This window comes from Cryptomeria japonica, chromosome 2, assembly GCF_030272615.1.
Source record: "Cryptomeria japonica chromosome 2, Sugi_1.0, whole genome shotgun sequence".
In the NCBI taxonomy this organism is placed as follows: domain Eukaryota; kingdom Viridiplantae; phylum Streptophyta; class Pinopsida; order Cupressales; family Cupressaceae; genus Cryptomeria; species Cryptomeria japonica.
The window spans coordinates 315,988,631-316,004,752 of NC_081406.1; the positions used below are offsets into that span (position 1 = coordinate 315,988,631).

The window sequence follows — 16,122 nt, forward strand, 5'->3', positions numbered from 1 at the left end:
TGCAAGTGGATGGAGGAGGATTTTAATTAAAATAAAATTTCAACAAAATAGATGCAACTTGCATAAATACAAGTGGAGGATTTAAATAAATAAATTAGATTTATTTATTTGCAAGGATCAATTTAATTAAATGTAAATTTAATTAAAAAGGGAGAAAGGGGAATTAATTAAATAAAGTGATTTATTTAATTAAAAACTTAGAAAAGGTTTAGGTGAACTTAATTAAATAAATTGAGTAATTCATTTAATTAAATAGATGAATGTGAATAATTTAATTTAATTAACTAGAGGAATGGGGTTAAAATGAATATTAAATATTCATTTAGGAAAGTGGTCAGATTTATACGTCTACAATGAGATTTTTGCATTCCATCATGATAAATTTTTTATTGAGTTCATTTTGAAAACATTTGACATTGTAACTTCTGAAACATGTGTATAATTATTGATATTGAGTAAATGGTGTTATTTTGATTGATTAAATTTGAATTTGGGAAAAAGATGCAATATACAATTCAAACCCCCTTGCAATATATTTGTGTGCTTTTCAATTGGTATCATAGTGGGGTCATGGGTTTGAATTCCATCAAGTAACACTTAGGGGGAGATTGTTGGAAAGTGTCCAATATATCCCCTCGAGACTCATGACATGGTGTAACAAGGTCTTGTGAGATCCTTAACTAGGATGGCAATGATTTCTTGAATAGCTGCCAACCAACTCAACTCCTTACATAGGATAGTTGTTTATGACCATGATAGATGTGCATGATGACACATGCATATGTTTATAATGATGGAAAATATGATATGTATGAGGCATGATATGTGGATTTAGTTTAGATGCTTGGACCAACAAATAGGAAATGAAATGAATTAATTATTTTAAAGTGTGTCAATGTGGGTATGCATGTATAAATGGATACAGTGTGTGTGTGTGTGTGTGTGTGTGTGTGTGTGTGTGAGAGAGAGAGAGAGAGAGAGAGAGAGAGAGAGAGAGAGAGAGAGAGAGAGAGAGAGTAATGGATGGTAATGACTATATGATTATATGATGATATATGTGGATTGTATGTAGGATGCAATTAATGGCACAATTTTAGAGGAAGAGATGATGAAGAGGAGAAATGATGAAAAGAAAGTTAACTAACTAAAGCCAGCCAAATAAAAGTAAAAGCAAATAGATAATATGAATTAATCAAGGATAAAACACATGAGATTATAGGGCACACACACTTTTTAATACATTATTAGCTATTTGTGGAGGTGGAAATCACCAAAACAAGGGGTTTGACTAAGGCAAAACCCAATATAGCCACCCATACACCATTTTTCAAGTTGCAGGCGCATGTATAGAGATCCGGTGGAGCCGTGGACTTTCGAAAAACCAAAATTTGTAGGTACAGGTCTAGATCTAGAGGAAGGTCTTAATTTTCTGAGACGAGGGCGCCCAACGCCCTGGTCCAAGACCAAGGCACCCAACACCCCGGTCCTCTATGTTTTTGGCAGTTCTGCATCCCAGGAACTCAGTTTGTAGATTCATAATCTCACATCAGCACAATGACAGGGACCAAGGTGCCCAATGCCCTGGTTCGACTCAATTAGACTCAGTTTTCAGTGATAGGTGCAAATTTGAGTTTCATTTCCCGTTTTGGAGTTTATATCTCAATCTCAGTTCTGTATTTCTTTGTAATTTCAGTTTACATGGTCATTTTTATTCATCTCCTTAGCTTAGTTTATCATTTGGTCATATTTAGCTCATTCCCTTTCATAGTAGCAAAGGAATAGAAACCCTAAGAGTATTCCTTGACTCTTTTGTACAAGAGTTATTCAAAGTGAATCACTTCCTTAGGAGCTTTCGTATTCCAATGTATGGAGGAAAGTAGGATTAAGTCCTAGTTTACTCGATCCCATTTTTCACCATCATAGGGTGTGACTTTTTGGGGGTTAATAAGCCTCAGGTTTATTGACTATGGTGGTTAAAAGACAAGTTTCAACATTCATTTTAGGATTTCCATTTTTTAGATTTTTGGGAAGTTTGAGGGAAAAAGAATTTTGTCTTTGAAGAGATGACGAATTTGAAGATGGAAAAATATGATTATGGGTAGATTTTAGGCTTAAGACATGAAGCCATGTTGAGTCCTGTAATTGTTGCAAGTTGAAGGTTAAGAAGCCAGTTTTGTAGTAGGATGCATGAGGGGAAGAGGTGTTTTTTCTTGTATTTTTTTCTAGTTGTTGTGACCGATTTTATCAATTATATCTAATTTTGGAGTGTTACTTGAAGCCTATTGAGCTGCCATGCAATGCATTTGTAGATTACTATGTAATTTGTTCATTTCCTAAACATTTGAATAAGATTAACGAGAAGCAGTTTCCTGATATTTTGTATTTTGTATGTGTTTTGGTTGGGAGAATATTTTGAATTGATTTGCATGAATGGTTTTAGAGGGTTTCAACCCTTTACATCACAAAGTTTTTAGAAAGGGTTCCAAACTATTTATTTTGTTTTGGAGCAATTCACTTACTAATGCCATGGCATAGTTTACTCCAAATCACTAATTTCTTTAGTCCTTTTAAAACTTTTGACTAGGCATGACTCATTATTGACTAGATTATTTAAAATGTTTCATTTTGATTACTTTATTTTTGAGTGTCAAAATCTTTACACCATCATTGTTCCATTACTTGTCAACATATTCTTTTTTAGCTCCAACTAATACTCACCATTCGTTAAAAAATTCTTTGAATTGCTTCAATTATCACTACAAAGTCTTCATTTTATCTGAAATTATGCAAACAATATGCAAAAAATCATTATAAGAATTTGGTCACTTGATTAGAAATGACGATTACTAAACTTGACTCAAAATATATTCAGTTGATTAGAAATGACTATTACTAACCTTGACTCAAAATATATTGATAACAAAAATAGACATAAAGAAATATAATTGTAAAGTTTGATATTTAAATATCTCAGAAAAATAAATAAATAAAAAATATATTAATAACAAAAATAGACATAAAGAAGTATAATTGTAAAGTTCGATCTTTAAATATCTCACAAAAAGAAATAAATAACCCAATCTTGATATACAGGATACAACTTTAGCATGTCAATCCATTATTTACATAATAATAATCAGGCAAAGATTTCATTAGTATAATTAAAACATCTAACTAAAGGTGAAGTTACAACCATACATTTCCATAACAGGAGTGAGTAATGATTATCTTGTTATATATATGTATATAATATATACATATTCAGAATTAGCTTCATATGCTCTGTTCAAAATAAATTCTCTCTATATATATGTTGATACATATGTATATAATCATTTTTTTCTTTTCTAAAATCTCAAGATTTTTGTATAGTATCCAACTAAAATGTCATTGCTTTGAGGGGCATTTGTTATGTCTCTATAAGTTTTGTATGTTTAACTTGTTGAAGTGTGATTGATCTTAAAGATAGTAGATCCCCTTTGGTTCTTTTAAAATTCTTGTAACTTGATCTAATCTCTATTATATTATGCAACTTTTGAAAATTGTAATTGCCATACTTAACAAAAGATTAATTTTTGTCCACAATTAAAATGATATTCTCACTAAATTGCTATAAACTAACACATTGGCTAAAGTTCTTTTCATCAAATTCTCTATCATTACTATAATCCTAAATAGTTTCTAATCTTTCTATAGATCTTTAGAATATTTAAAATTCACATTTTGTTTAATTTTGCTTTTTACTATATTTCACATTAACTATGTCCACTATATCATTGACCAACAATTATGTAAAACATTGAATAATACCAACAATTAGATGTGCTATTAAAGACATAGGCACTGACTCGTCATGATATCACGTGACTCTTGTTCCAAGAGGAATGATTATAATACTGCATGCTCATGACTTGGCAATTAACTTATGAAAGGGGCAATGTAACCTTTGTTAAGAAATATGACATTTCACGACATTGAACATTTCTTTCATATAAGAACAAAGTCTCATTGATTACAACTCATTTTATTCTTGCAGTTTTTTTGTACGTAAATGATGTTGGAATGTGAAGTCCAAATTGGATTCTCATCTAGATGTGATTGAGTCATCTTGGATATTCATCTAGATGTGGTCGAATCATCATGGATTCTCATCTAGTACGCCGTTAGGCGACACATCGTAAGGCGTCCTGCTGAGAGGCACAATGCTGCTAGAAGTCATGTTTTGCTGTACAATTTTTGAGATTGTTGTAACTATAAATTCTTGAAAATCAATACGAAAAATATTTTACCTATAGTTTTTTACTGATATATTTTTACCAGATTTTTCCATGTAAAATCTACGTGTTATGTACTATTGTTTTTCCTTGCAGTTTTCTACACTTGTATTTTTCTCACAAATGATCTCTCTTTTTCCATCATATTCAATTTGTTCCATTCTTGTAAATAGTGTAAAGTACCTTTATAAACAAACAAAAATTCAATACCTTCCATCAAAGTTCTTAAACATTACAATATTCTCAATTTATTTTCTAATATTTCTGTGGACCTTCATAATATTTAGCCGATAGGCTATATTGTAGGAGGAACTCCCGCAAGATCCACGCGAATCCACAGTTCTCCCGCTGCAGATTTCTCACGCGGGCATTGAAAATTTTTGGCAGTTCCTTTTCAATGGTGTTATTTTTACAATGGTAAACAAATAAAAAATACAAACCGCGTTAACCTTGGGATGGCAGTGATAAAAGTAATTTTTTTTAATAAGCAGCTGTCACATTTTTTTCGGCTTTCTGTTATCACATTTTATCGAAATATGAATGATAATATCAGTTAATAAAAAATAAATAAGGTGGGTGTTTGCAATGCTCAAATAAATATTTCCATTTAATGCTAATAAACTACATGACCCACTTAATTTTTATATATTCTAAATCATGAAAATATCATTTAATGTTGTGAGTTTAATGCTAATAAATTACATGACCCACTTAATTTTTATATATTCTAAATCATGAAAATATCATTTAATGTTGAGAGTTGTACTATGTATTGCTTAAATTAGTTTTTAAAGATTATATATATATATATATATATATATATATATATATATATATATATATAATAAATAGATAATATTATTTTAATTTTAGTAACAAGAGATAGAAAATGTATTATACATAGATAAATATAATTTTAATTTTGAATATAATATTAAGTTTACATAGAACAAATATTATTAATTATATTAATTGTATTGTTTTTATTATCTTATATTAACAGGAGGTATTTTCCACAAGAAGTCAAATTATGATATTGCTATCACGGTTCAACTATGATATTACCATTATATTATATACAAATACTATTACTATATTGATGTTTATAATAATGATAAAGTTAGGTATACAGATTATAGTAAAGCTAATATACTTGCATTTAAAATTATTTATTATTATATTATATTATAAATAATTTTTAATATAATCTAAAGAACTAATGTAGGTGGGAGTTACAATTATTTTTAACTATTAGAGTTTGAAATATTGTTACTATTATATATAGAGTTAGGGATAGGGTTAAGGCTTAGGATTGATTTTGACATAAGATTAAGAGTAGGGTTAGGTTAAGAGGTTATTTTGATATCATAATTTATTATAATATTTTTATTTTAATATTATATTATTAAACCTAATTATAATCAATATTTGTAATATTTGTTTTGAAGGCTACAAATTCTTTTAATTAATAATTTATAAGAAAGTGTTGAAATTATTTAAATTTTTTTTTTTGTCATGATAATATTAATTGATCAAATTATATTTTTATATGTTTTGTTTTAAAATATATAAATTCTATAATAGATACTAATATTATTATTATATTTTTATACTTAGTTTATTATAACTTTTGTATTATAGTATGTTTATGTCATTTATTAGATAAAATTATATATTATAACTATTGCACTTTAACCCTAACTATTATTGTAGAAATATATTTCTTTTGTTGTGGAGAAAAACACAATTAGGTAGTATTGTAGAGCCAAAGGCCCATATACTTTTGTCACAATTAGGTAGTATTGTAGAGCCAAGGGCCCATATACTTTTGTCACAATAAATATTGACATATATTTGAGTTTATCTTAAGATTATTTAATAATTTTTAAGATTTATTTAATTTTTTTTTTCTTAAAATATTTTTTTATTTACATTGACAATTATTCTATTTTGTTTTGAAAGTAGTTAAGATTTGTTATATTTTTATTTACTTAGAGGTTATTTGAATGAATACTAGAATTATCTTATTTTCTAGAAAGCAATTTAGGAAAAAATAAAGAATCTTGAATTGCCTTTGAAAGAGTGATTAAGTTTAATGTCAAATTGTTTATGTGACAAATAACCATCACTTATAAATGAAATTGAATTTTGTGTTTTAGTATATATAAAACTGATGGACTAGACATACATGTATGGATTAACCATTCACTTCTATTTAGTTTTTATTAATAAAAACAATTTTTACTTCCTACATTTATATCTTACTATGGGTGTAACCTTTGCACTTCCTTTTGGTGTAAGTGCTAGTTAAAGATCTTATTTCCTTAAATTTTCTTTTTTATATTTTCTTCATTATCTATGTCCATTGCATCTACAAGTCTATTTGAAATTAGCCATATAAGCTGCCACCAATAAAATTATGCAAGACATTAAATAATACCAACATTTAGCTGTACTAATACACAGGCAAGGACTTGGCACGTTATCAGTGACTTGTTTTGAGAGGAATGATTGTAATATTGCATGCTCATCACTTGGCAACCAACTTATGAAAGGGGAAATGGAACCATTGAAAGGAAAAACCACAACATTTCATATTCATGTCATTATGTCCATACATTGATCACAAAACATTTCATTCATATGAGAACAAAGTCTTGATTGATTACTACTCATTTTATAAATTCAGCTCGCTTTTGTACACGACTGAATTGCTCTTAAATGGAAAATTTTCCATCACATTCAATTTGTTCTGTTCCTGTAAATAGTGCAATGTACCTTTATAAATCTCGATAAATACTCAATAGCTTCCGTAAACCGACACGGACTAAAATAAAATCATCATATTTTCTAATAATATTGGACATGAAACACTCCCAATCTAAAGAAATAATATGAATAAGCATGCTAATACAAATTGTGTTGCATCGTCGAGCATTTTCTGGTTTCTTCCCCCTGTCAAAGATAATTTAATGTGTACCACGCTAAGTTATGTTGCATCATGAAGCATTTTCTGGTTTCTTCCTCCCGCCAAAATGTGTGCCACGCTTTTCTACCTCACTCTAGAAATGCGTGGATGAATTTTATGGTGCAAAAGCTACGCAAATTATCAAATTATATAGTACATCATTGCATAGAAAATAAACAGATGAGAGCTACATTGTACAATGGCATGGACTACTTTTCAACTTCCAGTCTTCAAATCTCGAGAACAGATAAGGAGGCTATAATTGTGGCTTCTCTTCATCACTAAGTAACTGTACAATAGAATGAATGACTTCCCTTTCTGCTACTGCCACTCGTTCCTGGAAATGGATACCAAAGACTAATTTAAGATGTACACAAAGCAGAAACTGGTATCTCTTGAGATAACTGCAGACGGATAATTAATTAATCCGCCTTTTGATTATTCCCATGCTGAAGTTACAAATGGAATAGAGAATAAATATAAGTCTTTCTAGGCAGTGGGAGAAAATAATGATTTGTCATTTATAAAGGCCTTGATAAATTACTAAACTGGGGGTTAACCTCTCTGGGATTCATTCTGCCGATGGATTTGATTACTCAACCATGCAAACATATAAAAGAAATGTATGCATCATAGTTCACAGCCTCGGACTTGGAGAGTACTCGGCAAGCCCAAAATTTTTTTGACTTGGCAAAAATTTCAGCAACTTAGAATGTACTAAAAATGAAAATATTTTAAAGAAACTTTTTTTTTGCAAAATTTAATTACAAAATGTATTAAATAAAAAATTGACACCTTGAAAGACAAAATGCATGGTTTTGTACCAAGAACAATGTGTGAAAAACGTGTTTTAACCAGTGTTTTACCCACGCAAGCATTTTTACCTGCATTTTTCTTACATTTGTAAAAACTCACCCAGCCAAAAATAAAGTACTTGGCAACTGGGAGAGCACTCGCAGAGTTTGCAAAATATGTATGCTATAGATGACATGATATCAGACAAGCATAATAATCAACATATCTGCTTGTCATAAAGCCAAACAGTGCCGGTGCATTAACAGCGATCCTTATATCAGAAGAAATAAAAGAGATGGGCAAGGAACCATTTAAGTTGAAAATTTGATCAAAAGAAAGATAGGTTCAACAAAGTACTAGGGATCTGACATAGATGCTACTCTCATTAGGGATTGAAAAGATTTAAACTGTCTACTTTAGCTATATGTCAAATGTATTTTCTACTATGGGAAAGCAAGGTAAAAAGCTACTTGTATATTGTGGGAAGATGAATAACCACTAGATAACAGCTCAAAAAAAACCACCAGTAACATGAAACACAACAAATGGAAAGTAGGTTAAACTAGCCTAGTTTCATGGAAAATAAAAGGACAAGATCTGGCACCTGCTATAAATTGGATATTATAAATTTAAAAGTTTTTCACCATTCTGTCTCTTTTGGATAAAAATGAAGATTAGATGGATTTTCTCTTGCTAAAAATAAACTTGTTATAAAAATTGGATGAATTTTGTACTGATTTGAAACTCCAACCTAAAATTGGATTTTTTCATTGACAATTTCATGCTGAAAAGATGACCTTTTTACTATATGAATTGAAAGAGATTTGTTTGACATCAACCACAATCCATCTATTTAACACCATTTCTATTTTTTTTCTGCTCCTTTTTTACCTCTTTTGGATCCTGCTCCCACTATTGCTCTTTTCTACGAACTAAAAAAGCTTTTGTCAATTTCTTGCACTTTCTATGCTGGAGCTCCTGAGATTGATTTCCTCATTAGCTATATTTCCTATAAGGATCCTATAAACACTTTTAGTGAGAAAAGGACTATCAAAGAATAACTTGAACAGCTGGACAGGACAGATAATCATGATCAATGGCTAGAACATTGACTTTTGACCCAATTTTTGAATGGGTACTAACAAACCATATTTGAAGAAGATTATATTATTGGCTTGGTTAGAGGATGCACATTTTAGGAGAGCTAAAGGCCCACAAAAAAGGAAGAAATGAAACGAGACTCTGAGTGGCATCTGAAGATGATTATAAAATGCATACATAATTGGTTTGAAAAAACTTTCTTAAGATTGATGTGGCTCTCAAGATTATAAGGACAATTTTACAGAGTAGCTGTTGGCTTACAAAGCTAAACATAAACTTATATAAGGCTAGCTTTTATCTGGAGAATTTATATGTTGCTTATTTAAAACATTACCTATTTATGCTTCAACAGAAAATAATTTTATGCACTTTACTTTTGTATATGATGAAAATGTCACACACATAAAAGACACATGCTCAAAAACAAGATCATCTTGAAGAAAAGAAGCAAATTAACATACATCGTATAACTATTTAATGCATGATATAAAATTCAGATGCAATACCTTTGGCTTCTGAATCAATTCTTGCAATATTGAACAAAGTGTGTGGCGTAGCTCCTTGAAAAGAACTGCTGTTTGGGCTGGTGCATTCATTCTTAGCCAGCCATCTACAACGACAGTTCCAGTCTGGAACAAACAACTAGATTAGCACTTTGAAAGCCATTCAGTGTGATTTATAAATGCAAGATAGTATTTGCATTGAGGTACTAAATTAAATTTCATAAACATGAAGCCCATACATGCAATAATCAAAACTTTGAGAACATGAAGTCAATCATTATAAGTCAATATTCCTGAGACATTTAAGACATGAAAATAAAATACATTACATAGTAAACCTGTACTCCTTGTGTCTAACTTTCGAAAATTAGGTCGTTTAAAAAAAGCAGCAGTTGATACCAAACTCCAACTACTCAAGCCTTGAAAGTTTAAAATGTTAACTTCACAGTGCCATATAAATTTTGCAATGGAACTGCTCTGAATCTATAATTTTTTTTGACTATGCATGAATCAACATATATCTTTCTTGACATTTGTGAATATAATGTCGGTATGTTTGCCATTGTGCCAAAAGCTCGAGCTATCAACGCCCGCTACAAACGGCAGACTTACCCAGATCCATGGGAGGTGGTTAAGCCATGTCGTGAACCCCGAAGGAGGTGCTGACCACCAAGTCAACATATAAATCCTATTTCATGTTATGTTTGTGAATATTGGTCTATAAAATGAATTATAATAATAGTGAGTTGTTATTGTGCTTAAAATTTGGAATTTCAGCTTCTTTTAGTTTAATCTATTGTTTTCAGGTATGCTTTATATATTCGTATCTTTAAATGCAAATGTAAATTTTAACTACCATCCACAAAGTCTGGAATTTTTGTTGCCATCCTTGAAACCTATCCTCCCATCCCCCTCTCCCTTAAACTTGGGAGACATATTGCTATCATCATACTTGATTTGAAGTTGTAACAAGCCTACTAGATAATTTGTCTCCACACTCCTCTAATGACATACATCACACTCCCTCACATAGTTTGTCACACCATATTTGAGGCCCTTCTAAGAAAGCTTCTCATGAATAGTCCACTATATCTTATAGAAACCTTGATGTCCTATTATGGGTGTGCTATGGGCTGATATGGATATTTTTCATTTCAAGTGAATCCGGTGGCACATCGATACAACTCTTCTATAGAACCAACCCATGTTGTATCATGTGCTTCAAATCTTGCTCATCCATATCCTATGTACCATCCAACAAACACAATGTAAAAGGATATTTGGCATACTCAACCAACAATCTATGTTTACCATTTGGAGCCATCCTAGATATAGCATGACAACACATATACATGGGTGATAAGTTGGCTGCTGAATTACTCTAACTGTACTCATCACAAAATTGTAAGCCTAAATCTTGCTCACCTACTTTTGTTGCCTAGTGCTCAAATGGTTCCATGCCATATGTACTTGCGATTATTGTGGTCAGTTTTAACAAAAGCTTTTCCATGCACTAAATACAAGTTGAAGATCAAGCATGCATCACCACCACCAACTCCTTATCATAGATAGAAAACAGCTGTATCGAAAATTTGAAGTTTAGCCTCTTATAAGCAAAATACTTATTGTTTTGCATGAATACTACTACAATCTTTTCTCCTAAACCATCACACACCACTACAAAGGGAATTGAAAAATCTAGGATAGCTAAAGCTAACTTGCTTAATCCTTGAAAAGGCAATTTGAGCTGCCTCACTCCATGCAATAGCCCCTTATCTATAAGCTTGGGCAAACATGTTGCTAACCATGAGAATCCTCGTTCAAATTGTCTATAGTAAGTACATAGTCATGATAACCCTCTCAATTACATAAGTGTCTCCAATATTGGTTGCTCCTATATTGCCTAAATATTCTTTTGATATTTGACATTGAACTATCAATTACTTTTATCGCTATCAGTTGTGTTGTCAATTTTGTATATATTTTTTGCAAAGGACTTGTATTTTTATATATTTTTCCTAAGTTTCTGGGCTCTGCATATTTGTGGCCGAAATCGGGGCCGAATATGGTTCTAGGCTTAGGTCCAGCTATTCCCTGTGAGTCTAGCTACATACCCCTAGGGGGCTTGGTTGCCTGGGGTGCACTTGGGATGAACCAAGATGTACTCGAGGGAACCCAAGCTCGTGGGTGCCCAAAAATGGGGCCCACGGTTTAAAAAACATTCTTTTACTTAATTTTTTTTTCTTAACATTTTAATTTTTTCAAAACCCTAATATTGCCCTTTTTTCTTCAGAGGTGAAGGCTACGGAGGTGTGAGACACACATCAAAGGCATAGGAATAGTTGGAGAAGGAAGATTTAGCCATCAAAGGTGAGTAAATCTTGATTTTTTTCAAGTTCTCAAGAATTTTTGCAAGATATTTTAAAACTTTTAAGAAGTTTTGAATATTTTTTTACACTTTTATGCATAATAGGGGTTTATAATGCTGAATTTTTTCAATAATGTTGAGTATTCCATTTTTTATTTTAGGTGCATTATTCATACATAATGGCTAGAAGTGCAAGTGCAAGTCTAGTTTAGTTCCCCAGGCCTGAATTCAATAGAGTCCTTTTAACATTGATGTTGATTCACCAATTTGATATTAAACAACAATGATCAAGCAATGTAGAGTATACCAGCTCATACTATCGAGTAAAATATCACTTTTGCACCATCCCTGGAAGTGGAATAAAATTTTGTAAGGGGGCAAATGGCAAAGGGCTGCCAAAAGCTCTAATTATGGAATATATTAGAGAACACGAGGAAGACAACAAGGAGAAGCAACAAACCAAAGACTAATCATCCTCTTGCCAAGGCAAGCTCAAAGAGGCCTCCTAGTAGTAGTGGCTCCACAAGACTGACCGACCCACATCCTTTCATGCCAATGCCACCACCTTATGAACTAGAGAATGTTGTGGTTACATGAAAAAGAGGCCCATTGGTTAGTGCCTTCAAAAATGAAATTAGAGAGGTTGTAGATTAGAGCGTTGCTTGTTGCATTTATGGCAAAGGGCTTCCTTTCAACATTGTTAGATCACCTTATTTTTGGGACATGGTGCATACTCTTTGCAATACACCCTTTGATTATGTTTGTTCCAGGCATGAAAGGGTGCAAACCACCTTATTGGCAAAGGAGAAAGCTTCCATAGAGACACAAGTGAGAGTCATCAAAGATGCATGGCCGGAAACAGGTGTGTCCATCATTTTTGATGGGTGGATAGATTGCAAAAATAGGCCATTGATCGATGTTATAGCAATGTCCCCTAAAGGGACGATGTTTTTGAAAGAGTTGGATTGTGAGTGGCAAGTGGAAGATGCAGGTTTCATTGCCAATACCCTCATACAATCCATTAACATGATGGGGGTTCAAAATGTTGTCCAAGTTGTAACGAACAATGCTAAAAATTGTAGGGTAGTTGGGTCTATAGCGAAGGCCACGTGGTCACATTTTTCGGACACCATGTACAATCCACTCACTCAATTTAATCATGCAAAAGATTGGCACACAAATTGATTGGGTGAAACAAATTTACACAGAGGGCGAGGAGATTCAATTGTTTGTGACTAATCATCATGTGTCATGAGCCATATTTAGGACCTTCTCCGAGTTGGAGTTGTTGAAGGTAATTTAAATTTTATTTTTTAATTTTTAATTTTTAATTTTTTATAGTTGATATATGATGTGTAATATTTTATGACATGTTAGGTTGCCGAAACATGATTTGCATCTCATGCACTCATCTTAAGACGACTTGTGAAGGTGTGAGAGGCTTTGAGTGCTATGGTCATCAACGCCTTGTGAAGTGTATGGAAGCAGTCAAGCATAGAAAGAGCCCAAAAGTAAGAGCATTGAAACTTGATGATAATTGGTGAGATCATGTGGAATATGTCTTGAATTTCATTGAGCCTATCATGACCATGATTAGGTATGCTGATACTTATTGTCAATGTTTAGGTGAAATTTATGATGGCATGGATTGCATGGGGGAAAAGTTAAAAGCACTAATAGAGGCCAAGGAACGTGACCCAACAAAAACATTTTTGAAAGTTGTGCAGCAAATTGTTGTTGAACATTGGAACAAGATGACAACCCCCTTACATATCTCACCATTTGCTTTGATGCCAATTTTTTATAGCATAGAGATGCTTGCATTGCCAAGGAGGTTGCCACCATATAGAGATGTAGAGGTTGCTATTGGATATAAGGCTGCATTTAAAAACATGTATTCAAATGAGACAAGAAATATTGTTTTGAATGAGTTTGGCCCTTTCATATCTACAAAATATCATGATGTTGTAGCTCTTCAAGCTAGTTATGAGATGGATGCTGATGAGTGGTGGTATGTACATGGTCAAGGCTCCATTTTCTTGCAGCCTCTTGCAATTAAAATTCTCTCCAGAGTATATATATTTTTATTTTTTATTTTTATTGTTTTCCAATTCCATTTGATGCTATCATATTTAAATATTTTATTCTATAATTTAAAAATTTATAATTATGTTTTAACAGGTTGCAAGTTGCCAAGTTCTTCTTCAGCTGAGCGCAATTGGAGTACATACTCCTTCATCCACTCGGTCAAGCGTAATTGTTTGGGTGAAAAAAAAACAAAGGATTTTGTCTGCATACACTCCAACCTTTGTCTATTGTCACATAAGAAACCTGAACATAATGTGGGTGTGACAAGGAATTGGGATCTAGCCCCTAGGTGTGCTGATTTAGATGCTATAGTTGCATAGCTTGCCCAAGTCTCTATAGATGAGGCAGCTATGGAACTTGACAGAGATGTAGCAAGTGGGAGTGGCGATCCAAAGGATTGTGGTTCAAATGATGACCTTGGGTTTGGGCCTGATGCTTCAGATGAAGATGAATATTAAATCCTAGATGGCTTATAATTTGAATTTTCTTTGTGTCATTACATTTTGAGACTTAGAAAGTTGAATATTATCATTTTTGCAATGAATATGATATTACATTTACGATATTATGAATATTTATTGGCAATTATGGAATATGTATGGGAAAGTTACCTTGTATGGACTGTATCATTATAATAATGGGAGTGAGTTTATATTTTATAATTTTTGATGTTTGAACACAAACACACACACAATATATATACACACACGGATGTACTCGTACTCGTACCTAAAGATTTTTTTTTTTGCCATACCTACGAATTTGTACCCGATTCTATATTTGTACCCATACCCGAATTGGCCACTTAGTATTTTTCATACGAACACAACCCTTTGTGTATATTTTTCTAGATTGCTAAATTGGATACGAGTACAAGTACACGTATGGGTACGCGGGTATGATACGTTGGTATGACAATTATTTTGAAAGGGGTTGGGGATGTCCGTGCAAAAACACCTATATAAAATCATAAATAATTATATAGAAAATATTAATGTATATTATTTATTATATACAATATTAATAATTTACTATTAAACTATTGACAATATATGATATTTATTATATACATATAATACTAGTAATATAAGTCATACATTATAACAAAATTATATTTATAACAAATTTTAAAATAATTAAAATAAATAATATATATTCTACTAAAATTTTATATGCCAATAAATTAAATTGAATAAATAGTAAATTGTATTAATAATAATTGTAAGATTAATAATTGTTGAAAATGTTATTAAATTTAATAAAACTTTAATAAATTAAAAATGATATAAAAAATTTGTAATAAAGAGGTCTAAAACAAGAGATGCATTGCGTCAAGTTCTTGCCTATATAAGTGTTATAGTAGTTATTGTTAGGTAGAGTAGTTGATGTTTGTAGTTAGATTAGTTGAAGCATAGAGAAATAGTGTACATCGTTATTCATCTAGCTAATTGTTCGTTTTGATAGTCACATGGCTTATTGGTAGCTATAGTTAATGATATAGTAAATGATTTTCTCTACACATTCTAGCTCCCTTTTTTTGGTGATATGTAGTAAGGCAAATGTTTGTAGCAATAAAGAGCTTGAGCATAGAATTTTTGCCCATATTATTTTCAATCAATTTGGTCTACTTGAATGCTTTTTTTTTGCAAGTGTGTTTGGATAGGTTCATAAGTGTGTGCAAACAGTCATGTTAAAATTAGAAAACACAAACAATCGAGCTTATTTGTAGCATCCTGTGCCCTTCTTTACAATTCACAACCATGTATTTCAATAATTAGCTTGCTGATTCCATATAGTCTTCAACGTAAAAACAATTTTTATAGTAAATCAAGTATAATTAGTAAAAAAATGTTATTAATTAGAGTCATTATACATAGATTTAAGATATTTGCATCTATTTATTGTTATACAATAATAATGTATTTTATATTATACAAATTATTGATACATAAAAAAATAAAAAAAGTATTTAAAAACAATCAAAACGTTAAATATGATCAATTGTAAGTAAAAATTATGATAATT

The 16,122-nt window shown here is 31.4% G+C and overlaps 1 protein-coding gene across 4 annotated transcripts in view; it reads right to left on the minus strand.

The window, feature by feature from the left end:
• Positions 1-6,843: 6,843 nt before the first annotated feature.
• Positions 6,844-16,122, minus strand: part of LOC131070237 (DExH-box ATP-dependent RNA helicase DExH7, chloroplastic) — a 408,882-nt gene continuing 399,603 nt past the window's right edge. For 3 of the 4 annotated variants that reach the window (XM_058005745.2, XM_058005743.2, XM_058005744.2), the window contains exons 34-35: positions 9,645-9,767; positions 6,844-7,579 (exon numbers count right to left, since the gene is read on the minus strand). In XM_058005745.2, coding sequence (XP_057861728.2) covers positions 7,499-7,579; positions 9,645-9,767 — 204 coding nt within the window. In that variant the 3' untranslated portion in view covers positions 6,844-7,498. Of the gene's footprint in view, positions 7,580-8,883; positions 9,016-9,644; positions 9,768-16,122 lie in introns of those variants that run through there. The other variant, XM_058005746.2, reaches the window with a different exon arrangement.